Consider the following 25,762-nt stretch of genomic DNA (forward strand, 5'->3'; position numbering starts at 1 on the left):
AATTCACTATTTTTGTGCAGGCTTCCAATTCAACACCATCATATAGTGTAGTGGATTGCAAATGGCAACATATCCATCATAAGCCATGACTATCCAGTAGGAGAAATCAGAATTCTTAAAGGAGACTAAGAGAAAGTCTTGTGCAAGGCAGCCAAAGGAAGAGATATTTCTGGTGTCCATGAGTTAATTTATCATGGGTTTGGGGAGAATAAAATACAAAATGTTGGTGAACAGAATAGAAACAACATTAAAAGAAATTTTCAGAATCTCCACAATTTAGAAAGGACAAATTTGATATTCTTATTTCTCATGCTATAGACGATTGGATTGAACAGGGGAGGAAGAAGGGAATACAGAACAGTCAGCCCAAAATCCAAGTAAGATGGTGTGTTAGAGGGAGGTCTCAGATAGGCAAAGGATCCAGTTAATAAAAACATAGACACTACTATAAGGTGGGGGATACAGGTTGATAAGGCTTTTTGCCTTCCTTGTTCAGAAGGGATTCCTAGCACTGCCTTGAAGATCATGGCATAAGATACAATAACAAAAGTAAAACAACCTAGTCCTGCAGTGACACTGGCCACAAGAACTACAGCTTCAACTAGATTGAAGCCAGAGCAGGACAGCTTTAGCAATTGTGGGATTTCACAGAAGAATTGGTTCACAACATTAGAACACAAACGGGTTGAAAAAGTGCCAGTGGTATGCAACATTCCATAGAGAAGGCTGGTGACCCAAACCAGAATCATGATTTCAGTGCAGGCTTTCCAATTCATCACCATCTCATAGTGCAGTGGATTGCAAATGGCAACATACCGATCATAGGCCATGACTGTCAAGAGGCACAAATCAGAAACTTCGAAGGACATAAAGAGAAAGACTTGAGCAACACAGCCAAAGTAAGAGATGCGTCTCGTGTCTATGAGGGAATTAATCATGGATTTGGGGACAATGACTGAAACAATGCCCAGGTCTTGCACAGCCAAATGCATTAGAAAGAAGTACATGGGTCTGTGCAGGTGCCGGTCAAAAGCTACTGCACAGATGATGAGAAGATTTGCTGTTGTAATTGCCAGGTATAATATAAAGAACAGGAAGAAATGTAGCAGTTGCAGTTGCTGACTTTCTGAGAATCTCAGGAGCAGAAAGAAAGACAGAGTGGTTCGATTCTCCATGTTTAACTTATGACATACCTGCAACGAAGCACAAGTGGGAGACATTATTAGAGAAAACTGTGTATGGCGCCTTGATCTGCACAAAAGTCGCAATACAAAGCTGGAAAGTAAGCATGTACTAAAAAGAGTTACAGTGATGCGTGAAGGTGGAGACTCTAATTGCATCAGTGTGTATAACATGCACCTGCCCTCACTCACACATTCATAAAGAGAGACCGTGACTGGGACACACAGAGAGAGGCAGAATAGTTTCGTGAAAAAATAGAACTTTCCTTAATGATCTCTTACATGATTTACACCTTTTCCTTGAAACTCCAGGTTAGCTCATTTGCTCAAATGTAACACTAAGTTTAATCAAAGAGGGGAAAAATATTCCCAGAGGTCAGAGTTTTTTTGTTCAGAACTGATACCCTTCTGCTCCAAAAGGCATCTGGCAGGAATACCTAACTTCAGTAGTCCCTTCAGAGAGACCCTGGGTATTAAAATGTCATTAGCTATGGGGAACAAAAATAATATGAAAATGGAACCAAGTTTGACCTTTTGAAGCTAAAACAATGGCAGATGCAGGAAGAAGAAATTTGCCAAAAATAAGGTTGTCAGAGCCATGCATTTTTCCTGGGCATTACTTCTGTTAGTGAGAACAATCTTCATCACCCTGTCAAGGTCTCATCTGCTCTTCCATGAGATGTCTTGTTTAACCAAAAGGAATAAATATATTAAACTACATTATTTTTTAAATTAATTATTAAATATAATTTATTTATTTATAAATAAAAATATATTAAACATACAATGAAATAATTCTCATCCTCTGTTTTGCTTGTTTCTGTTCCCTCACTTTTTCCCCAGAAAGTCTGATCTGTATGAGCTATCCTGCTCCAGGACTGAAATCTGATATGAAATGAGCAGGGAAACTCATTTTTTTTTCTCGTGGAAGGGATATTTCTGGTGTCCATGAGTTAATATATCATGGGTTTGGGGACAATCAAATACAAAATGTTGGTGAACAGAATTGAAACAACATTAAAAGAAATTTTCAGAATCTCCACAATTTAGAAAGGACAAATTTGATATTCCTATTTCTCATGCTATAGATGATTGGATTGAACAGGGGTGGAAGAAGGGAATACAGAACAGTCAGCCCACAATCTAAATAAGATGGGGTGTTAGAAGGAGTTCTCAGATAGGCAAAGCATCCAGTTAATGACAACATAGGCACTACTATAAGGTGGGGAATACAAGTTGTTAAGGCTTTTTGCCTTCCTTGTTCAGAAGGGATTCCTAGCACTGCCTTGAAGATCATGGCATAAGATACAATAACAAAAGTAAAACAACCTAGTCCTGCAGTGACACTGGCCACAATAACTCTGACTTCAACTAGATTGAAGCCAGAGCAGGATAGCTTTAGCAACTATGGAATTTCACAGAAGAATTGGTTGACAACATTAGAACACAAAAGGGTTGAAAAAGTGCCAGTGGAATGCCACATTCCATAGAGAAGGCTGGTGACCCAAACCAGAATCACGATTTCAGTGCAGGCTTTCCAATTCATCACCATCTCATAGTGCAGTGGATTGCAAATAGCAACATATCGATCATATGCCATGACTGTCAAGAGGCACAAATCAGAAACTTCGAAGGACATAAAGAGAAAGACTTGAGCAACACAGCCGAAGTAAGAGATGCGTCTCGTGTCTATGAGGGAATTAATCATGGATTTGGGGAGAATGACTGAAACAATGCCCAGGTCCTGCACAGCCAAATTTACTAGAAAGAAGTACATGTGGCTGCACAGTTGATGGTCGAAAGCTACCACAGAGCAGATAAGAAGATTTGCTGTTGCAAGTTGCCAGATATAATATGAAGAATTAGAAGAAATATTGAAGCTGCAGGTGCCAATTTTTTGAGAATTCCTGGAGCAGAAAGTAAGGCACTGCAGTTTGATTCTCCATCTTATGACATACCTGCAAGAAAGCACATGCTAGTGATATTATTAGCAGAAATCTAGGTATGTGTGCTTTGTATGGTGGCTTGAGCTGCAGAAAAGACACAGTACACAGCAAGAAAGTAAATATATACTAAAAAGTGTTAGAGAGATTCTTGAAGGTGGAGAGTGGCTAATCGTTTAAGAATGTATAAGATGCACCTGCACTGACGAATTCATAGAGACAGTGATAGAGACACACAGAGAGAGGCAGAATAGTTTTGTGAAAACATAGAGCTTTACTTAAGAGTGTGTTAAATTATTTAAATTTCCTACATGAAACTTCACCCCCTGTTTAGCTCCTTTGCTCAAATATAACACTGAATTTAAACAAGGAGGTGAAAATAAATACTCCCAGTAGTCAGGGTTTTTGAGAATTCAGGGAGCAGAAAGTAATTGATGTGATTCTCCATGTTTCATTTATGACATACCTGCAAGGAAGCACAGGTGAGAAATGTTGCTGAAATCCTCCAGTACAATGCCTTTCTCGACTTTCGTGGGTCACCAAGTTTGATGTTACCTTCTGAAACAGCCACCTGGCTTTAACTGAACATAAGGATCTAGAATAAGATGAATGAGCGGCATACCAATACTAAATCTTTGCATTGGTCTTAGTCCCCAGCTCCAAGGGATCTATGGTTTCAGAAAACCAAGGAGCACATCGAGCAAAGCCAGCCAAAGAGCACTGGCAAAGCAGTTATGGATAGGAATCCCCAACCTTCCTTTCCTTGTTGTAACAAAAGGTATTCAGCTATGAGCAGCATCTGGATATGGGCAACCAGGATACCTGCTAATCAGAGGTAGGAGGAATCTAGTTTGAATGTCTCCATAAAAGGGGTAACGAAGAAGTGTTACCACCTTGTTTCCACCTCTTTGGTATCACAGGGGAAAAGCCCTTCAGCCATTGGTCCTTTTTATATTTACCATCCAATACTGCAGAGGGGAGTGCATGACATGGGCAAAAGAGAAAGCTTTCTAATGGCTGGGTGTTTCTAGCTGTGTAAGGTATCTGGCAGCAATGACAACATATCTGTTGTGTACTGTTGACAGGAAGGCCAAGGCCTCCTATAGATCTGCTTTGCATTCCATATCCTTATCCTTTGCTTCAGCGTTTGTTTTGCCTGATCACATTTCATCTTAAGAACCAGAGAGGGAGAGTAGCCTAGATTTAAAAGTTTAGATTCAACATCCTTCATCCCCGTGGACTGGAAATTGTCCTGGAGAATTAATGGTGCTTGGTCTCGAGGGTAGAAGTTACACTTTAACCAAAGGTTTATAGAAGCTAGACACACACTTGACTCAACTTTTGTCATATCTGTCTCCAGTCATAAATGTGCATTAAAGACAAGACGAGGTATCTGGTGAGCTGCTCTGATGCATTTAGGTTGTATTCTCTCCAAGGAAGTGAAACAAGGAGCTTGGTGGCCAACCAAAGACCCATAAAGCAGCTGAGCTAATGGCTTCACCTGAAAGGGCTTAAGTGTGGCTGGAACATTATATCTTCCCATGGGACAGAACATTTGAGGATGGCACTAGCAGATCTTTCTCCAAAAGGGGCAGCATAATCACAGTGGGCTCTCTTTTTATTATGTTCATCTGGATAGATCAAGATCTCCAAACTCCTAGGTACTTCCTCATTGGCAATCTCTCTTTTTTGGAGATCTGCTATACCTCTACCACTGTCCCAAAATGCCATGGGACCTCTTTCTCAGGGGACAAAAGCATCTCCTACATCAGATGTGCACTACAACTGTGTTTTTTGGTACTTCTGGGAGCACAGAATGTGTCCTTCTCTGAGTCGTGGCATATGATCATTATGTAGCTCTCTGCCACCCCTTGCACTACACTCTTCCTCAGCCAAACAATACATCATTTGTTAGCAGCCTTCTGGGGTATTGGGCACTTCAGTTCCACTATTATCACAGCCATGGTCTTTTCCCTACATGTCTGCCACACCAATAATATCAATCACTTTTTCTGCAACATTCCTCCCTTACTATGCTTATTTTGCACTGACATCTTTATCAGCCTGATGGTGACCTTCACCATCTCTAAGGGAATTATGATTGTGTCATTTTTTTGTCCCTTTTTTCCAATATTCTCATTGTCTCCTCTGTCCTCAAAATCCATAATTTTTGTGGTAGGATCAAAGCATTTTCCACCTGTGGGTCACCTCTGACTGGTGAGCACTTTTTATGGCAACCTCCTGTATATCTTCATATGGCCTTTGTGCACTCAGTTTATGGAAGAAAACCCCTCTTTATAAACAATAAAAATAGAAGTGAAAGATGGTGTGAATGACATCAACATTGTTGCCAAAACAACTAGTCTTCTAAAGCTTCTGAAATATAAACAAGGGGTCCATCACTCCCATCTTGATTCCAACTGCTTCTTTATAAAAAGCAAAATGCATAATATAACTGTCCATCTTCCGCCCATATTTCCTATATTAAAAAAAAAAATAAAAAAAAATACTTTTTGTACTGATTCTTTGGATAGTTGATTGGGTCCCCCTTTTCCCAGACTGTACCTCTGCATTTGACTGAATACTTTAACTAATACTGTTAAGCAAGCAAGTCTGAGATGCTGATTGCAAAACCAGTTCTCTTTTGTACAAACATACCTTTAGGTGCTAGAAGTAGTGTGCCAATTATGTCAGGGTGATAAAGGGCCGAGATGTAGCAGAAATCATCCACAGGCAGTAACATTATCAGAGCCATAAACTCTTCAGGGACCATTCTTTTATTAGTCAAAGCAGTAGGCATATGCTTTTCCATGACTCATCTGGTCTTCCATACTTATATCTCCACAATATCTTCTGAATGCCAATAGTAAATTATGAGAAAACAATTTATTGATCATATTTGAAGATACCCATAGAATTGAAGATATAAGAGGCCCAATATTTTCAAACATTTATTTGACAGATACACAAATCACAATAAAATCAAATAAAGAAACAATGTGTATTAAATGGGACATACCTAGTCAGTGATCCTAATCTGACTGCAACTTCTTACTAAGCTGAATCTCAAAGTTAAGGTGATGAACAAATTGGTACATCAAAGGGGAATTATCATTGTTTGCTAAATAGTCTCCAACCAACCAATTTCCAAAAGGCAGCTTTGACATCCTTGTTCCTCATGCTGTAGATTATTGGATTCATTAGTGAAGGCACAACAGTATACAGGGAAGTAAACACTTGGTCCAATCTGGATGGAGAATTAGCAGGTAGTATCAGGTGAGCCAGGAGGCTACTGCCAACTTCCTTACATATGTAGTTTACTCTAAATTGTGATTTGTTACATGTGCAGAATTAAACCAGGTCTGTTCCCCCTGGCCCCACTATCCAAAGAAGAAACCGCTTCAGCTTTTCCAACCATTCTCCTAGAACTGCTCTCTCAGTCTCCAAAAGCAGGACAGCAGCTTCTGTGGCACACGGTGAGATGTCAAAAAATGCAAGATAGTGAAAGTGGCTGTCTGATGCAAGGTGGGGCTTCTCTCCACAATCTTGATTTTTTAACCTCTCCCTGTGACCACTGTTGAGTCAGGCTAATGATTTTGGCACTACCATGAACACTTCCACACAATAGCAAGATATACTATTAACCAGCTGCCACCATCCTAACAGTCAGGAATCACGCTGAGATGAGTAGTAAGGTCTCTAGTGTTTATTACTGCCACATAAGACAGAATCCTAGCAAACTGACGAAGTGTGGGAAAACCCAGACAGATAAACCCCAAAAGCTAAGACAGGTCTGATCTGTGTCTCCTTGAATGGCTGCTTAATTCCTCAGTACTACGCATGCGTTTTCCCACCTGGATAGGGGCCCCCTCCTGCTCACCATCAGTACTCATGACATCACCCTCCCCTCCAGATTCACATTCGGTTTCAGCCGCCTCCCTTCCAGAAGATGGATAAGAGACCATTTCCCCCTCCAAGCTCCTATGGGAACTGGGCAACAATGGAAATTCTTCAAAGGAAAACTCCTCCAACAAGGAATCACTGCTGCTCTCCAGTTCTGATAATGCTTTCAGCCCAGGTGGCTGCTTCTGGAAAATAGCTAGATGATTAGAAGATTCCTCCCTCCTCCCCCTTGGGAAATGCAGGCCTGAGGTAGAGGGCTGCAGCTCCCCCTCCTCCTCTCGCTCTGGCCTCTGAGCCTCTGGCAGGGGTGAAGGTTGCCAACTTACAAACTCCTCTGCTTGTGATTCCTCTGCTTGCTCAGCCAAGTGAGGAATCTCTGGTAGAGTGTGATGCTTGGGTTTGTGAGGGAAAAGCTGATGAAGTCGATGAACCAACGTTGGTGCATGTCTCTCTCTGGCATTCTCCCACATGCGCTCTTCCTCAGGGTACCCTTTCCAGAGTATTAAATATTGCATGCCCCTTCCCCTCCTCCTAGAGTCCAGAATTTCCTTGACTTCGTATTCCTCCTCCCCCTCCACAATTACTGGAGGTGGGGGGGGCAGTTGTGATTGTAAGGCACTTGGGGGAGGGTCCTTGGCTAGCAAGGCTCTGGGAAAGACTGGGTGGATTTTAATGGATGCTGGCAGTTTAAGCAATAAGCTACTAAATTTATCTGCTGTACCACAATGAAAGGGCCCAAAAACTTAGAGTCCAACTTCTTGGAAGTCCTGGTAGAGGTCAAAAACTTGGTAGAGAGCCACACTGTGTCATGTTACCCATTTCAATTTGCTGTTAACATTGTAACGTTTCACATGTCATCTTCTGTTCCGTGTTTCTTCACCCATCCCGGGTTTTTCCATTCCTCCGCCCTCCGTTGTTTTGAGGGCTTGGAATGTATGTTTGGGTTTGTGCTCCTGCTCAAGGTTACTTTCCCAGGCACGTCTAACGGTTCCTAGCACCTGGGAGGGGGAGCGCACTGACGAGGGATGGGGGGCAGAACTTGCTCACAGGCAATGCTTTTAAGTTTGTATTTGGCGCGCTTTTGCTCATTCTCAGCTTTCTCTGTACTTGCATACTATTCCTTTAATAAATCAGTTATCCTTAAGCCCGAGCTTGTGAGACTGAGTATTTGGGATTAGGCAACCATTACATAAAGCTGAGAATCATTTCAACCATCTTCCGCTAGCCCCATCCAATAGTTGGATAAGAGGGAATGCTAGCGATGACCGAACATCAGCTTCGCGCAAGTGAAGGGAGCGAGGAAGAGCAGGAGGCGGCAAGGATCCAGCCAGCTCTAACCTCGAGAGCGCAAAGAGCGGCACGTCGGGAGATGCAGGATGTCCAATTAGATGAGTTGTTGATATCCATGCAGGAGAGCCTCAGGAGTGAACACAAAACTGTAATGGAAAGAGCACCTGGGAGGGGGTCTCCACAACTATCCTGGGAGCCCAAAATTCCCCTGTCACCGAGGGTGGTGGTAACCAACCAACCCCTGGAAGAGCCGGTCACTCCTGCTCGTATGAGAGCATTAGAGGACAAAATGGATCTAATAGTGACAATCCTTAAGGATCTCCCCAGAGGTGCAGAGCCCACCCCGGAAGATTGGGAGGAAGAGCCGTCACAGTACCCAAGGCATAGCACCCTGCCACCCAGGGGGAGAAGCAAGACTTGATCAGCCCGTCAGGTGGGGGGGCGAGAGGCAAGACCTCCTAGGGATCGGCCACCCATGGGGGCTCGGCGTACGCTGACATTCGCGGAACCACCACAGCCAGCTGAGCCGGCAAGAAACTTCCCACCGTTTGGAGTGAAGTTCGATGGGGATCCCACTACGCTGTCCTTCTTTATCACTAATGCTAAGCATTATATGGAGGATTGGGGCCGGAACTTTCAGTCAGAACATGGCAAAATCATATTCATTGCCAACAAACTGAGAGGAAGGGCAGCTGATTGGTATGTGCAACTGTGCCAGACCAAGGCAACTGAGTTAGAGGACTTCGATGACTTTTTGTGGGCACTTAAACAGCATTTCGAAGACCCTCTAGCCCAAGAAACAGCTAAAAACGCCCTGAGGAAGCTCTACCAAGGGTCCCTCTCAGTTGCCAACTATGCGCTGGAATTTAAAGCTTTATCAGGGAAAGTAGAAGACTGGTCTGAGCCAACTTTAATTGAAATGTTTAAGCAGGGGCTAGAACCAGAAATCCTTCATTGGGCACTAGGAAGAGACGATCCTAAAACGCTATACGGGTGGATTCAGCTGGTGGGCAGCGCAGAAAATGCCCTGCAAACCTATGCCCATACCAAAGAGCTTAGACAATCCTGACTTGCTAGAGGAGTGTGCACGACTGGACTTGCCAGCCGCCCCAAACCGAAAACCTGGGAAGAAGAAAGGGAACGACGGTTCTCCAAAGGTCAGTGCCTGAGATGTGGGAAAGAAGGGCATCGAGCCACGTCGTGCCCCAGACGCCGTCCAGAAGAACGACAGACGAAACCTGCAGTAAAGTCGCCTGCTTCTGCTCTACCGCGGAAACTGAAAGCTGCCGTCGCAGAACTGGACCCCCCAGAACTACCCTTCGGAGAAGAGGAAGAAGAGTTGCAATTTGAGCAGCCGGCGGGAAAAGCCTACCACCTGCCCTGAAGGGCGCCCTAGGGCAGGTGGAAGAGACTGGACGTAACCACGATTTGGTGAGTGGAAACTTCCCTACACTGACTGTTAAAGTTAAACTGGGCTCAAAAACCAAAACTGTGGAAGTTTGGGCCATGCTAGACTTGGGCTGCTCCCGTTCCCTTATGCACCCTGATGTCGTAGCGGCTCTGGAACTGCCCACGTTTCCTTTGCCAAGACCTATGATCTTCACCCAATTGGATGGAACTATGGCGGGAGGGAAAGCAGTCAATCATTCCACGGGACTGGTCGCCTTGCAGATGGGCTCCCATCAGGAAAAGCTGCCATTTGTTGTAGCTCCAGTGGGGGGTCCTCTGGTTATCTTGGGGATGCCCTGGTTTGTGCAACAAAATCCTTTTATCAACTGGCTACATAGAACTGTGACTTTTGCGGATGGATTTTACAAAGTACCCGAAAAAGACCTACTGGAAGACATGGAGGGTGGAGGGGTAGCGTATACTACTGTGCAAACGCTTCAGCCTCTTGAGGGACTACCCAATCAGTATCAGGATCTTGCTGAGGTATTTGGGGAAAAGGAAGCAGATCGCTTGCCACCCCACCGAAAAACGGACTGTGCCATTGAATTCTTACCAAACGTAAAATTGCCTCACCCAAAAATATACCCCATGTCTCCCAAAGAGCTTACTACGCTAAGGGAGTTCATTGACAAAAACCTGGCTAGGGGTTTCATTGAGCCTGCTAATTCCCCGGTAGGAGCCCCTGTCCTATTCAGGCCAAAAAAGGATGGGTCATTAAGGCTTTGTACCGATTTCCGCGGGCTCAATGCGGTCTCAATATTAACTAAATATCCTTTGCCCCTGATCAAAGACATGTTATCACATCTGGCCAGAGGCAAAATCTTCTCAAAACTGGATTTGAGAGAAGCCTATTTTCGTATTCGCATAAGGGAAGGGGATGAGTGGAAAACAGCATTTAACTGTCCTCTCGGGGCTTTCCAATACAAAGTCTTACCCTTTGGTTTGTCCGGAGCACCTGGGGTTTTTATGCAACTAATCAATGAGGTCTTGCATGACCACCTATTTAAGGGGGTACTGGTGTATTTGGATGATGTATTGATTTATACTGAAACCATGTCAGAACATATCCACTTGGTGCGTCAGGTACTGGCTAAATTAAAGAAAGCAGAGTTGTACGCTAAACTGTCAAAATGTGCCTTTCATCAGTCACAAATTGATTACCTAGGCTATCGAATTTCAGCTAAGGGCATTGAAATGGACCCTGCAAAAGTAGAAGCTATTGTGGCATGGGAGCCTCCCCGTACCAGGAGACAATTACAAAGTTTCCTCGGATTCGCTAATTTTTATTGGGCATTCGCCCAAAATTTTGCTGAAATCGCCCTCCCCCTTACTGAACTGTTAAAAACCAAAGGACAGGGGGATACGCGATGTTCAAAGAACCCAGGAGCGCTCCTTAAATGGACTCCAACCTGTCAGCAGGCGTTCGAAGCGCTCAAACAAATCTTTACCACAGAGCCAATTTTACAGCATCCAGACCCCTCTAAACCATTCGTGGTACAAGTAGATGCTTCTGATTTCTCCATAGGAGCACTCTTGCTACAATCTGACCACTCTGGCGCCTTAAAACCCTGTGCTTACCTCTCTCGCAAATTCACTGAAACTGAGAGGAGATGGCACGTTTGGGAAAAAGAGGCTTTTGCTGTAAAAACGGCTTTAGAAACGTGGCAACACCTATTGGAAGGCACTTCCAACCCTTTTGAAGTCTGGACTGACCATAAAAACCTGGAGGCTCTAAGCACCAGTCGCAAACTCAGTCCCAAACAGCTGCGCTGGGCTGAGTTTTTCAGCCGCTTTGACTTCACCCTTAAATTCATACCAGGCAAGAAAAACTTTTTGGCTGATGCACTCTCCCACCGACCCCAAGATGCTGACCCAGGGCCAATGGTCCAAGGCACCGTCTGGACTGACAAACAATTAAGTTTGGCAGCGGTGACTCATAGCCAGACCCGAGCGCAGTCAACGCAACCTCCAGCCGCTCCGCCTCCCAGCCACTCGCCCCGCTTGTCAATTCCATCCGATTTGCAACAACAGTTGCTTCTCCACCTTAAAACAGATACTTGGTTACAAACCAATAGAAACAGTCTAACTTTCACTGACGATCTTGCCTGGCACAACAATCGTCTCTATGTACCAGATGCTATGCGAAAAACCATACTCCAGCGCTGCCACGATGACAAGCTGGCTGGACATTTTGGCTATTTAAAAACTCTTCACCTTGTTCGCCGGCAATTCTGGTGGCCAACCTTGCTTAAAGACCTTAAAGCGTATGTCACTGCTTGCCCTGTTTGTGCAGCAACAAAGCGCAAAACAGGCAAACCCCAAGGTCTCCTTCAACCCGTCGCCACCCCATCTGTCCCCTGGCAGGACATATCCATGGACTTTATCGTTGATCTACCCCCTAGTCAACGCAAAACAGTCATTTGGGTGGTCAAAGATTTTTTCTCCAAGCAAGCTCACTTCATCCCATGCGCTTCTATCCCCACCGCACAACAGCTGGCCCGCCTCTTCCTCATCCACGTGTACCGCCTCCACGGTATCCCCGCCTGTTTGGTGAGTGACAGAGGCACACAATTTACGTCACAATTCTGGCGGGCATTTTTGAAACTTCTGGGCACCAGTCACTCTCCACCGCGTGGCATCTGGAAACGGACGGATCTACAGAGGCGGTTAACTCTACACTGGAACAATATCTCAGGGCTTTTGTTAATTACCAACAGGACAATTGGGTCGACCTACTCCCGTTTGCAGAGGTCACCTATAACAATGCCATTCATCAAAGCACTGGTCAAGTTCCTTTTAAAACAGTTTTTGGACGTGATTTCGTCCCTATTCCTGAACATCCCCATCCACAACCGCTACCAGCTTCCCTTACTGACTGGGCTGACTCTCTCAAACACTCATGGCTTAACATTCAACAAGCTCTCCTCCATGCCCAGGCTACTTACAAACGCCATGCCGATGCAAAGCGTTCCCCAGAACCATCTTTTACTGTCGGAGATAACATCTACTTATCAACTAAATTTCTCAAATCCCCACAACCCTCCAAAAAACTTGGCCCTAAGTTCGTGGGACCTTTTCCAATTATCGCACAAATTAACCCTGTTACTTTTAAACTTGCTCTGCCTCACAACCTCAAACGTTTACATCCTGTTTTCCATTGTAGTTTACTCAAGCCCTACCTACCGTCGGACTGCTGGCATCCCCAACCCGTTCCACCGCCTCCGCTCATGATCGACAACCAGCAACATTTCGAGGTGACATCCATCCTGGACTCTTGCCGCCAGCGCTCCACTTTGCAGTACCTCGTTCGCTGGAAACATTTCCCTCATCCTGAATGGGTCGCTGCTACAGACGTACTCTCCCCTCGTCTTGTAGCCCAATTTCACTCTGCCTATCCTGACAAACCTGCTCCATAACATTCATTTGGGGAGAGGGCAATATGTCATGTTACCCATTTCAATGTGCTGTTAACATTGTAACATTTCACATGCCATCTTCTGTTCCGTGTTTCTTCACCCATCCCGGGTTTTTCCATTCCTCCGCCCTCCGTTGTTTTGAGGGCTTGGAATGTATGTTTGGGTTTGCGCTCCTGCTCAAGGTTACTTTCCCAGGCGTGTCTAACAGTTCCTAGCACCTGGGATTGGGAGCGCACTGACGAGGGATGGGGGGCGGAACTTGCTCACAGGCAATGCTTTTAAGTTTGTATTTGGTGCGCTTTTGCTCATTCTCAGCTTTCTCTGTACTTGCATACTATTCCTTTAATAAATCAGTTATCCTTAAGCCCGAGCTTGTGAGACTGAGTATTTGGGATTAGGCAACCATTACACATTGTGTCTCCTACTGCAATCACTGTCCCCTCTTGTCTGTGAGCATCTGCAGCTCTCCTGTAAGCACTCTTTGCCCTGTTCAGCTGCTCCTTTAACAACTCCTGTGCAGCTTGTTGCTCTTTAAGAAAATCAGCCCTGGCTGGAACAGCTCCCATCTGGGAGGAGGTGGGCAACACCTGAGGGTTAATCCCGTAGATTGCTTGGAAAGGAGACATCTTGGTGGATGATTGGAAAGAATTGTTATAGGTAAATTCTGCCATGGGGAGCAGGGCTGGCCAATTGTCTTGCTGATAAGTGGTGTGACACCTGAGATACTGCTGTAACCATTGGTTAATTTTCTCAGCTTGCCCATTACTAGCCAAATGGTGCGATGATGAGAGGTGGATCTGGACCACTAATAACTGGAAAAGGGCCCTCCAGAACCTGGAAGTGAACTGAGGGCCTCTGTCATTCACCAAGTGATTTACCATGCCTCTATACCTAAAAAACATGGTCCATGAACAACTGTGCTGTGGCTTGTGAAGACGGGAGGCCCTTGCAAGGAATAAAATGAGCCATTTTTGTAAAAAGGTCCACCACCACTAGTATGGACATCAGCCCCTGGACCGGGGGTAAATCAGTGATGATACCCATGGAGATTGTATCCTAAGGCTGGTTGGGGGTGGGTAGCGGTTGCAAGAGTCCTGTGGGCCTCCCTGGGAGAGGCTTGGCTCATCTACAGGTATCACAAGAAGCCACGTAGCCCTTTATGTGTGCAGTCATCTTAGGCCACCAGTAGTCTCTCAGAGCTCTACGGAGAGTTTTGAAAACACCTCCGTGGCCTGCCGTTTGATGGTCATGGCAAAGTCTCAGTACTTCTTCTCTCAATGAGGGGGGAATGTATAATCACCCGCTATGCCAGAGGATTCCTGCCTCCACATTAAAGGGGGAGGCAGTGTCTTGCGGGTCCCTCTGGAGGTCATCCATCCTGGCCCTGGCATACGGGTCCTGTTGTTGCTGAGCTCTGACTCTTGGTAAATAGGTCCTCTGCTTGTCTGCCTGCTGCTAAAATCTCTGTCTGGTTCCCCCTCATAGACTGATCGAAGTTGTGAGGTTGTAATATAGTAGCCTGTACCTCCTGGGGGGGGGGGGGTGTTCCTGAATCGATCGAGATAGGGCATCTGCCAAACAGTTCTGCACCCCAGGAACATAAGAAATAACAAAATTGAAAAGGGAGAAAAACTGGCTCCATCTTATTTGGCGTGGGCTGAGGGATCTGGTGTTTTGGAGAAGTTGTAAATTCTTGTGATCGGTGCAAACTTTCACAAGAAGCGCTGCACCTTCTAGCCAGTGCCTCCACTCTTGGAATGCTGCTTTAATTGCCAGCAACTCCTTGTTAAAAACATCATAGTTTCTCTCTGCTGGTGAGAGCATACGGGAGAAAAATGTTGAGGTTGTGTACAATCTGTACATCAATGAAATTGGTGGAAGCTCTGGAATCGATGAGGGCCTCTAGCTTGACCTGGTGCTCTGGGTTTCCCTGCAGTATTACTGGTAAGTAGTAAAAGGATTGCCTGGAATCCTCAGAATGAGCCCTTCTTAATTGATTGGTGGTCTCCCTGCTGAGCTCTGTGGAGGGAGACCAATGGCATTTCCCTTGTTGGAAGGAGAGGCGGAGGTGGTCCTTGTTTCAGCTGCTTGCCCCGGGGCTCTTATGGAACTTGCTTGGCTTCTCGCTGGGCAAGCTCTCACCATGTGCCCCTGGCCCCCGCAGTAGAAACAGAGGGCTCTCTCTCTCCTTCTCTGTCTCTCAGCCTCGGAAATAAGCCTCCTGCTCATTCCGATCTGCATCGGCTCTTCCGGTCCTGAGATGCTGTGGAGAGAGCTGGAAATCCTGGAAGTGCCCCAAGGCCTTTTCCCAATGTCTCTCCTTTATTTGTCTTTGTTCTTCCCTCTTTAAATGGGAGTAGGAGTTTGTTAGGATTGATGTCCTAACAGTCAGAAACCACGCTGAGACGAGGAGTAGGTCTCTAGTGTTTATTACTGCTACATAAGACAGAATCCTAACAAACTGATGAAGTGTGGTAAAACCCAGACAGATAAACCCCAAAAGCTAAGGCGTGTCATGAGTAAGGATGGCGAGCAGGGGGCTCCCATCCAGACTGTCAAGCGCATGCGTAGCACTGAGGAATTGGTCAGCCATTCAAAGAGACACAGATCAGGACCGCCTTAACCCTTGGGGTTTATATGTCTGGGTTTTCCCACGCTTCTTCAGTTTGTTAGGATTCCTGTTAAGTACTAGCAATAAATATTAGAGACCAGTTCCTTGTCTCAGTGTGTTTCCTGGCTGTTAGAACAAGGCGGGTCTGATCTGTGTCTCTTTGAATGGCCGCTTAATTACTCAGTACTACGCATGCATTTCCCCCCCTCGATAGAGGCCCCCTCCTGCTCGCCATCAGTACTCATTACAGTCACTGTGCTTATGTATCACTCAGGCAGGTTTTATATTGCCACAGTAATGACATCTATATGCTGTAAAACTGCAAGTATGGAAACTTCACATTTCTGTTCAGGCCTAAAGCTGAGAGTGGCAAATGTAAATATTTGGAAACATTGCCTCTCTTTCCAATATAGATAAGGAAATATATACTTTTTATTTCTCTTGAAAAGCTATCCATTTCCACTGTGACAGTGAGGTAGCATTCTCTGGATGGGGGCAGAAGTCCAATATTCAATGAAGTTTGGCCCATACAGAACATACAATGCCATTGCTGGGAGTGGTGCAAGGACAGCACAATGATTTTCAGTGCGTTTTCTTCCTCTGGCAAATGGGGAATAAAGAAAGGTCCCAGACAATAAGCAAATCACACTACCCAAGTGTTTCACTACCAAAGCAACAACCCACTTGCCCCCAAGAGGAGCCTAAAATGTAATATTCCATTAGTGTGAGGTTTCAGCTGGCTTCTGACTCTGAAAGTGAAACCTATTCTGAGTCTGAAAGGGAAACTAAAACCTGCCAGGCAGAACTTGGGAGAACAAAACCTGAAAATGACACAGAGGAGTGCGAGAAGCTAGAGACTCTGATTGGCCAGACTCTGGAGGAGGTTTTGAATCTGCCAATCAGCATGCAGGAAAGGTGTGCAGAAAAGCATGCAAAGGAAAAGTCAGCCCAAGTGGCTGCAGAAGGAAACAGGCATGCAAGGTATTGGCATAAAAGGCAGATGCACGAAGAGCAAGCTGCCAGAAACAAGTGATCCTTCACCTTTCCAGCCCTTGTGAAAGAGTCTTTACCTGCATCAAAAGCCTCGCCTCTCACTAAAGTGGAATCGCTACCAGTGTTACAATCCATTGAAGACCTGCCTTCTGCACAAGCTGCTTCTGAGGATCCTTGCCTAGCCATTCCTGTCCAGCACAGCCTTATGTCCAGCTTTGGACCTCATCAGCACATTTCAGTGCATTCCAGGCATGCACCTAGCCTTGCTTCTGGCTTTCAACCTTGCTCAGAACATTCTGTCGTCCAGCCTTGCTTCAAGCTCTCAATCTTGCCTAGAGTCTTCAGTCCAGCCCAGTTGTGCTTCGGGTCCTCAGTCTTTCCTGGAATTTCGAGTCCAGTCCAGCCTTGCTTCGCACTCTCAGTCTTGCCTAGAGTCTCCAGTCCAGTCCAGTCTTGCTTCAAGCTCTCAGCTTTGTCTACATTCTTCAGTCCAGTCCAGCCTTCGTTCCAGTTCCCAGCCTTGCCTAGATCATCCAGTCCCATCTAGTCCAGCCTCCAGAGTCGATCCTAGCCTAGAGGTTCCACTTTGGTCTCGCCTAGTCTCTGCACATCAGCCCAGTCCTGTCGGTGGGCCACTCCACAGACTCTTGCCTCCAGCTCCTGCCTTGCCATGCACCCTAGCTTTTTCAAGTCCATCAATTTCATTCAGCGAGATAGTGAATTCTTCCCTGCTGATCTGCCACAGTCTGATCCTGCATCCTTGCCTGTTTCTCTGTTATTGCCTGAGTGGTCTTGATTAATCAATCTTGCCTTATTCATCATAGGACATTATTATTGTAAATAGCTGCTTTTAATAAAGAGTTTTCTTATACTAAACCTGCCTGGCTGTCTCATAGACTGAACAGAACAATTAGTTAGGTTCTTGGTGTTTGCTAAGCTCCATGTTGCTTAACAGATGTTCTATTGCTACAGTAGACCATGTAACATCATCACTGAATCAAAGAATGGAGTTCTCTGACTGTTTCTATGTGGCTTAAACTGCCAATATTGTTTGGTGTGTGGTTTTCCTTCATGGCTCCTTGATTAGACTTTTCAGTCCTCTCTAATGCTTTATTTGATGTGATTTCCTTTTAATATGGGTGAGGGCAACTCAGGAGCACATCAACACTTTCCCATTGAATATCAAGAGTTTCCCATTGAATTTGTGGTTGAAGTTGTCTTGGTGTTGAAAGACTAACAGATTTTCATCAATTTTATTTAGTTAGACTACATGAATGTATTCTACATAAAATATATTTTATGATAGATAATGGAGAAAACAATTGTGTGAAACAGAAATATATGGAAAAGACAGGTGACTGCTTTCATTATCTACAAAAATGTAAACAATATTGCAAAACCTTGGAGAAGTCGATTTATTTATTTTTATAGCATGTTTTTACAAAATAACCAGATAGAAAACTTCTCAGGCATTTTTCTTTACACCAATTATTTTTTATGATTTTGCAAGAATCTAAACTTTTAATAATTACAACTTTCAAAAATGAAATCTATGACCTGGTCTTCCCAAGAAATTTTGAAAGGGTCCCCTACACTTCCTTCTTTCAGATGCTATAGATCAAGGGATTGAGCAGTGATATAATGATGAAATCAGTGGACATACTGTATCTTTCTAGCTCTTCTCAACCACCTTCCTTTCTTCACCTCCACGTGATTAGAATGGCAATGACTTAGGATATGGGATTGTAGCTTATCAACTTCTCAAGGGCTAGGATCAATCTGAAAGGATATGATAAGTCTTTATCTGTACCTCAGCTGTGTTTCCCTTTGAAATTGCTTTCCCTTCCTGAGAAAACCGAAGGCAAAAGGCATAGAAAGTACCATGACAAGAGAATCAAATACAAAACATAGCTGAATTCAATTTTTGGTGCAGGCTTTCCAATTCAACTCCATCATATAGTGTAGTGGTTTGCAAATGGCAACATGTCCATCATAAGCCATGACTATCCAGTAGGAGAAATCAGAATCCTTAAAGGAGACTAAGAGAAAGACTGGTGCAAAGCAGCCAAAAGAAGAGATATTTCTGGTGTCCATGAGTTAATTTATCATGGGTTTGGGGAGAATAAAATACAAAATGTTGGTGAACAGAATAGAAACAACATTAAAAGAAATTTTCAGAATCTCCACAATTTAGAAAGGACAAATTTGATATTCCTATTTCTCATGCTATAGATGATTGGATTGAACAGGGGTGGAAGAAGGGAATACAGAACAGTCAGCCCCAAATCCAAGTACGATGGTGTGTTAGAGGGAGGTCTCAGATAGGCAAACCATCCAGTTAATAAAAACATAGACACTACTATAAGGTGGGGGATACAGGTTGATAAGGCTTTTTGCCTTCCTTGTTCAGAAGGGATTCCTAGCACTGCTTTGAAGATCATGGCATAAGACACAATAACAAAAGTAAAACAACCTAGTCCTGCAATGGAACTGGCCACAAGAACTCCAGCTTCAACTAGATTGAAGCCAGAGCAGGACAGCTTTAGCAATTGTGGGATTTCACAGAAGAATTGGTTGACAACATTAGAACACAAACGGGTTGAAAAAGTGCCAGTGGTATGCAACATTCCATAGAGAAGGCTGGTGACCCAAACCAGAATCATGATTTCAGTGCAGGCTTTCCAATTCATCACCATCTCATAGTGCAGTGGATTGCAAATGGCAACATATCGATCATATGCCATGACTGTGAGGAGGCACAAATCAGAAACTTCGAAGGACATAAAGAGAAAGACTTGAGCAACACAGCCGAAGTAAGAGATGTGTCTCGTGTCCATGAGGGAATTAATCATGGATTTGGGGACAATGACTGAAACAATGCCCAGGCCCTGCACAGCCAAATTCACTAGAAAGAAGTACATGGGTCTGTGCAGGTGCCGGTCAAAAGCTACTGCACAGATGATGAGAAGATTTGCTGTTGTAATTGCCAGGTATAATATAAAGAACAGGAAGAAATGTAGCAGGTGCAAGTGCCGGGTTTCTGAGAATTCCAGGAGCAGAAAGAAAGACAGAGTGGTTCGATTCTCCATGTTTAACTTATGACATACCTGCAACGAAGCACAAGTGAGAGACATTATTAGAGAAAACTGTGTATGGTGCCTTGATCTGCACAAAAGTCGCAATACAAAGCTAGAAAGAAAAAACATGTACTAAAAAGAGTTACAGTGATGTGTGAAGGTGGAGACTCTAATTGCATCAGTGTGTATAACATGCACCTGCCCTCACTCACACACTCATAAAGAGAGACCGTGACTGGGACACAGAGAGAGAGGCAGAATAGTTTTGTGAAAAAATAGAACTTTCCTTAATGATCTCTTACATGATTTACACCTTTTCCTTGAAACTCCAGCTTAGCTCATTTGTTCAAATGTAACACTGAGTTTAATCAAAGAGGAAAGAAAAATGTTCCCAGAGGTCAGAGTTTTTTTGTTCAGAACCGATACCCTTCTGCTCCAAAAGGCATCTGGCACGAATACCTAACTTCAGTAGTCCCTTCAGAGAGACCCTGGGTATTAAAATGTCATTAGCTATGGGGAACAAAAATAATATGAAAATGGAACCAAGTTTGACCTTTTGAAGCTAAAACAATGGCAGATGCAGGAAGAAGAAATTTGCCAAAAATAAGGTTGTCAGAGCCATGCATTTTTCCTGGGCATTACTTCTGTTAGTGAGAACAATCTTCATCACCCTGTCAAGGTCTCATCTGCTCTTCCATGAAATGTCTTGTTTAACCAAAAGGATTTAATATATTAAACTACATTATTTTTTAAATTAATTATTAAATATAATTTATTTACTTATAAATAAAAATATATTAAACATACAATGAAATAATTCACATCCTCTGTTTTGCTTGTTTCTCTTCCCTCACTTTTTCTCCAGAAAGTCTGATCAGTAAGATCTATCCTGCTCAAGGACTGAAATCTGATATGAAAAGAGCAGGAAAACTCATTTTTTTTTTCTTGTGGAAGGGATATTTCTGGTGTCCATGAGTTAATTTATCATGGGTTTGGGGACAATCAAATACAAAATGTTGGTGAACAGAATAGAAACAACATTAAAAGAAATTTTCAGAATCTCTACAATTTAGAAAGGACAAATTTGATATTCTTATTTCTCATGCTATAGACGATTGGATTGAACAGGGGTGGAAGAAGCGAATACAGAACAGTCAGCCCATAATCCAAGTAAGATGGTGTGTGAGAGGGAGGTCTCAGATAGGCAAAGCATCCAATTAATAAAAACATAGGCACTACTATATGGTGGGGAATACAAGTTGATAAGCCGTTTTGCCTTCCTTGTTCAGAAGGGATTCCTAGCACTGCCTTGAAAATCATGGTATAAGATACAATAATAAAAGTAAAACAACCTAGTCCTGCAATGCCACTGGCCACAATAACTCCAACTTCAACTAGATTGAAGCCAGAGCAGGACAGCTTTAGCAATTGTGGGATTTCACAGAAGAATTGTGTGGGGGTTTATTGTCATCCGCCCAGAGACCCTCTTTTGGAAGAGATGGGCGGTGGCTAAATTTGAGTAATAAATACATACATGAATAAAATATGACTTAAACATTTATCAACAAAGAAGAAACAATGTCAGAAATGCTACCATCCATTGTCCCTTAAGGGCAAAAGGTCCTAGAAATCATTCCAGTGATATTAGTTCACCTATTAGGGATCAGTTCATCTACATTTCTACAACCCGTAAATATATATTTTTTAATGTTTCTATCAGCTTGTGGGAGAGGTATCATCATTTTAAATACACATTACTTTTATTGTTTAGGATGGATAAAGAACCGCACCCCACACATGAATAGATTCTTATTATTTTGATCCATAATCTTTTTAATTTGAGTCCAAATTTCTGAAAATAACCCCCTTCGTTTTCTCCCCTCCTCCATAACATCTTCTATTGCAGCAGAGCACTAGGTTATGTATCATTTCGATAAACTCTCTTCCCAGTGTCAACACTGTACAATTGAGTCTAACAAATAGTTGAGCCACACGTATTTAACTAAATGCCAGTTTGCCCGAGAAAGCAGAATCTTCCTTTTCTGTTAAATGTTCAGTATACAAATCACTTACTACGGCTCTTCGTAGAATCTGTATATATTCCTTAGTCTCGTAAGTATAGGTGCTGTACTGGATAAATATTATCCAAGTCTTGTTCGTTCATGTACAGATGTATCATCAGTGGGAAAGGTTAAATTTATATTCAGCAAGCTTATTAATAGTTCTGTCATTTCCCTCAAGACTTAGTTACACAGCATAAGTCATTACAGTCAAAATGAGTCAAAGAATTAAAAGGTGCATCTATGTTCTTGTTAATATAATTAGCAATTAGCAGCTTCTGTCATCCATGTTAGATATGGATTCAGTGAGAAAAGTGCATGAAGCATGTTCTACAGCTTGTCTCATTACTTGGGGTTCTATTTTACATTTATCTTTTAAGAGATTCCATCCCTGTCAGCCGTTTGAGGTAGACCAGATCAGGAAAGGCCCTCCACAGGAAGACCAGATTTACAGTATACTTTATTGAGATAGGCTATAGTAGCTAAGTCTTGCAAGCCTGATTGTGCTTCTCCTTGCCACTCTGCCATGACTCACTGAATCAGGGAGGAGTCATCCTGAGGCTCATCTTAATACTATCTCCTTTCCCAGGACATAAGGAATGCTTCTCTCCCCTTTATTTACATAATGATTTCTGAATATTTCCTTCAGGGCCAACTCCCTGGCTCACGTCAAAGCCATCTAAATTGCAGTCTATGAAGTGATAGCAGTGAGATTCATCAATTAGTTACACATAATGGGAATAACTTCTTTAAATACTGACGGTTCTAGAAGTTGATGCTTTGATTTCTAACAAGCTACTTCCTTTCTCATCTGCTGATACATGTTATTGTTGTTGTTGTTGTTGTTAGATTTTTATCCTATATAAGGCTGGCTTTCATGCTTAAGGGAGGCCTAGAACTCACAGACTCCTGGTTTCTAGGCCAGCACCTTAATCTCTACACCAGACTGGCTCTCAGTAGTTCAAACCTTTAGGTGGCACCACTCTTTAAAGGTTGTTTGAAGGGCCTTGTCACAATATTCTTTCAGCATTCCTAAAATTTCATTATTAAGTCTCACTGGATCATTACCAGTAGCTGGGTTCATGCAATGGTGTCAAATTATAAAAGGTAAGGTTGCTGGATGTGCTTTTTGTTGTGTGTGCATGTGTGTTTGTGCTGATGCTTTTTCTGCAGCTTGGGCACTTGCCTCTCCAGTTATCAGTAAAGCTCTCCATGCTTTTGTGCATGTTTGGCCTGGGACAGGACAAGTATCATCATTGCAGAGGTTCCTGGAGAAAGTGATTTGACTGGACACATTTCAGTCTGGTTTCAATCTAGGATACAGTATGGGACAATGCTGGTCACACTTGCTTATTTATTTCAAATTTCTATTACCGCCCATCTCTCCCAAATGGGGGAATCTGTTGAAGACCTTTGATGGAACTGGGATCAGGGTTGTCTGATTTTATGCTTCTTGATCTCTTGGCGATTTTCAATGTCAGCTGCAGGTTTTGGGAGCTGGTTATTTATGGTGATTCTCCTTTCTCCGTGGCTGGATAGTCAGTGTGGACGGTGGGAGGTGGGCAGTCATGTCCTTGGCCCTACATCTGTGGAATGACTCAGGGCTCAACACTCTCTCCTCTCCTAATTTAATATCTACCTCAAACCTTTGGGTGAGGTCATCCATCGGTTTGGTGTCTGTTATCATCTCAACTCTGGGCCAACCAAATATTGCTGTCAATATCCTATCCCATTACCTGGACACTATAAATTTGGATGGGGAGAGACTAGCTCAGGCTCAATCCTGTCAATATCACTTGAAGGTGGACATTAGAGCTCCCTGGTTCTGGGGACATCTGTCATGGCCAGCTCTGACTTTGAGGAGATGGAGGAAGACGAGGTCACTTCTGAGGGTTTGTGGGACAGCAGCCTGCCTCAGAGAACACCAAGGAGACACATTGGGCTCATTTGTCTGCACAGTCTGTGGAGCAGCTGGAAGTAGCAGAAGATGAGAGGTCTCATCCATGACCTCTTCCCAGTCCTAAGGCATGTAGGGCTGAGTGAAGGGCAGAATAGAGGAGGTCTGCACAGGTCCTTGTGAGGCAAGGTTGTTTCCACTGCTGATTGCTTGGACCTGCGCGGCTCTATTTTAGAGCCACCATGAGTAGGGAATCCTTAATTGGGAACAGCAGCTCAATTTACTGGAACCTCTTTCTATTGCACCCTGAACTCTTGCCTATGAAAACTCTGTGTCATGAGTGCCGTTGAGCTGAAGACATCAGCGCAATGGCACACATGACAATAGCAAGGAAAAAGGGGAAGGGGCTCAAGATAAGTAGCCATCAACTCACAAAGACTGAAGGACAAGAAACAATGGCTAAACGGATCGCGAGGCACACCCAAGCTGTTAGCGCTAACGCAACGGAGATCGCCCAGCTGACAGCAATCACGGGAGGAATAGAGAAACCGATGATGGGCGATCCTGGAACGCCAGCGGGGCCTCGCAACCCCTCACCTACCGGCAGGACAACGTGTTGGACAAAGGGGGGTGACGTAACCGCGAGTGAGGGGGCGCTGACCGGCGCGGGGTATTTAAACCCCACACCGGCGCGCTCCTGTCACTCTCAGCTTTTTTCCTATACTGTACCTACACTGTGAATAAATCAGAGCCTGTTCCACAGAACCAGTGTCTGAGAATTATTCAGAGGTAGGCAGCGCATGACATAAAGCTGAGAGTCATAAACTCAGCCTCGCGGAGCCCCACCGGACGACAACGAGCCGCGGGAGGAGTAGACGGCGAGAAGACCAGGAAGATGAGGCCGGCGCGACATGGACAAGGAGGGTGAGCCGCACGGCAAGAAGCAGAGGAGGACCGATCGAGGCCAGAGGCACCGCGGACTCCCGGAGCCATGGACGCCCACCTGACCCAACCCGAGCCTCAGCTCCAACCCCAAGGGGAGATGGCGACGGAGGCAACCCGACCACGGGAGGGAGCAACATACCTTCCCAAACCAGCAGAGAACCCCGCGCCCCACATCGCACCCCAGCAACGGGCGTGGAGCGACAGCCCAACGGCGGTAAGCACGGAGGAGGACGATGGGGACACCCAGCAGACGGCGGAGGAAGCGGACCAACGGCCGAGAGAGACTGAACCCCACCGGCAACCCACCCCCGCCGACACACCGACAGAACCGGCCCCAGGGGCGGCGCGGATCGTGGACGAGGAAGCACGAGCTGGTCTCGCGGCCATGCAGACCCAACTGGAGGAACTCCGGACCATGCTTCAGTTGCTCATGCCCCCCGCGCTGCCCAACGACGTCCCCGCACAGGTCCGCACCCCGAGCGAAGCGCCGAACCCCCACGGGCCAAATGAAGGTCAACAGACGGCCCAGGCGGATGACACCACAGGCCGGGAAGCGAGAGGAAGGGCCGCACAAAACGCCCGGGCCCCAAAGGACTTCCCCATCTTCTTTGATGGGAACCCCGCGAAACTGTCGTTCTTTATCACGAACGCCAGGGAGTTCATGGGGAGGCACGGACACTCCTACGACTCCGAAGCGGACAAAATCGCTGCCGTGGCGATCAAATTACAAGACCGGGCGGTGGACTGGTACGTCCAACTGTACGAGTCCAGCTCCCCCGCCCTCGCCAACTTCCCCGCCTCCATCAAGGAGATGAGAAGCTACTTCGAAGACCCACTAGCCAAAGTGAGGGCGAAGAGCGCACTCCAAAGACTTAAACAGGGCACACGCACTGTCCCAGACTACGCCCTCGAGTTCAAAGCCCTCGCAGGGAAGGTCAGCGACTGGTCCGAGACCACCCTGCTGGAAATGTTCAAAAGGGGGCTCAACCACGACGTA

The 25,762-nt window shown here is 44.8% G+C and overlaps 2 protein-coding genes and 1 pseudogene across 2 annotated transcripts; all 3 read right to left on the bottom strand.

Moving 5' to 3' along the window:
- Positions 1–260: 260 nt before the first annotated feature.
- On the bottom strand, positions 261–1,175 carry LOC134497337 (olfactory receptor 14C36-like). The gene has a single exon (XM_063303002.1). The coding sequence runs from the start codon at positions 1,173–1,175 to the stop codon at positions 261–263; it is 915 nt and encodes a 304-aa protein (XP_063159072.1).
- Positions 1,176–2,211: 1,036 nt separating this feature from the next.
- Positions 2,212–3,127, bottom strand: LOC134497338 (olfactory receptor 14C36-like; annotated as a pseudogene).
- Positions 3,128–18,960: 15,833 nt separating this feature from the next.
- On the bottom strand, positions 18,961–19,875 carry LOC134497339 (olfactory receptor 14A16-like). The gene has a single exon (XM_063303003.1). It carries the CDS (start codon positions 19,873–19,875, stop codon positions 18,961–18,963), a length of 915 nt encoding a protein of 304 aa, XP_063159073.1.
- Positions 19,876–25,762: the final 5,887 nt, after the last annotated feature.

The sequence above is a fragment of the Candoia aspera genome, chromosome 4 (assembly GCF_035149785.1).
Source record: "Candoia aspera isolate rCanAsp1 chromosome 4, rCanAsp1.hap2, whole genome shotgun sequence".
NCBI lineage: Eukaryota > Metazoa > Chordata > Lepidosauria > Squamata > Boidae > Candoia > Candoia aspera.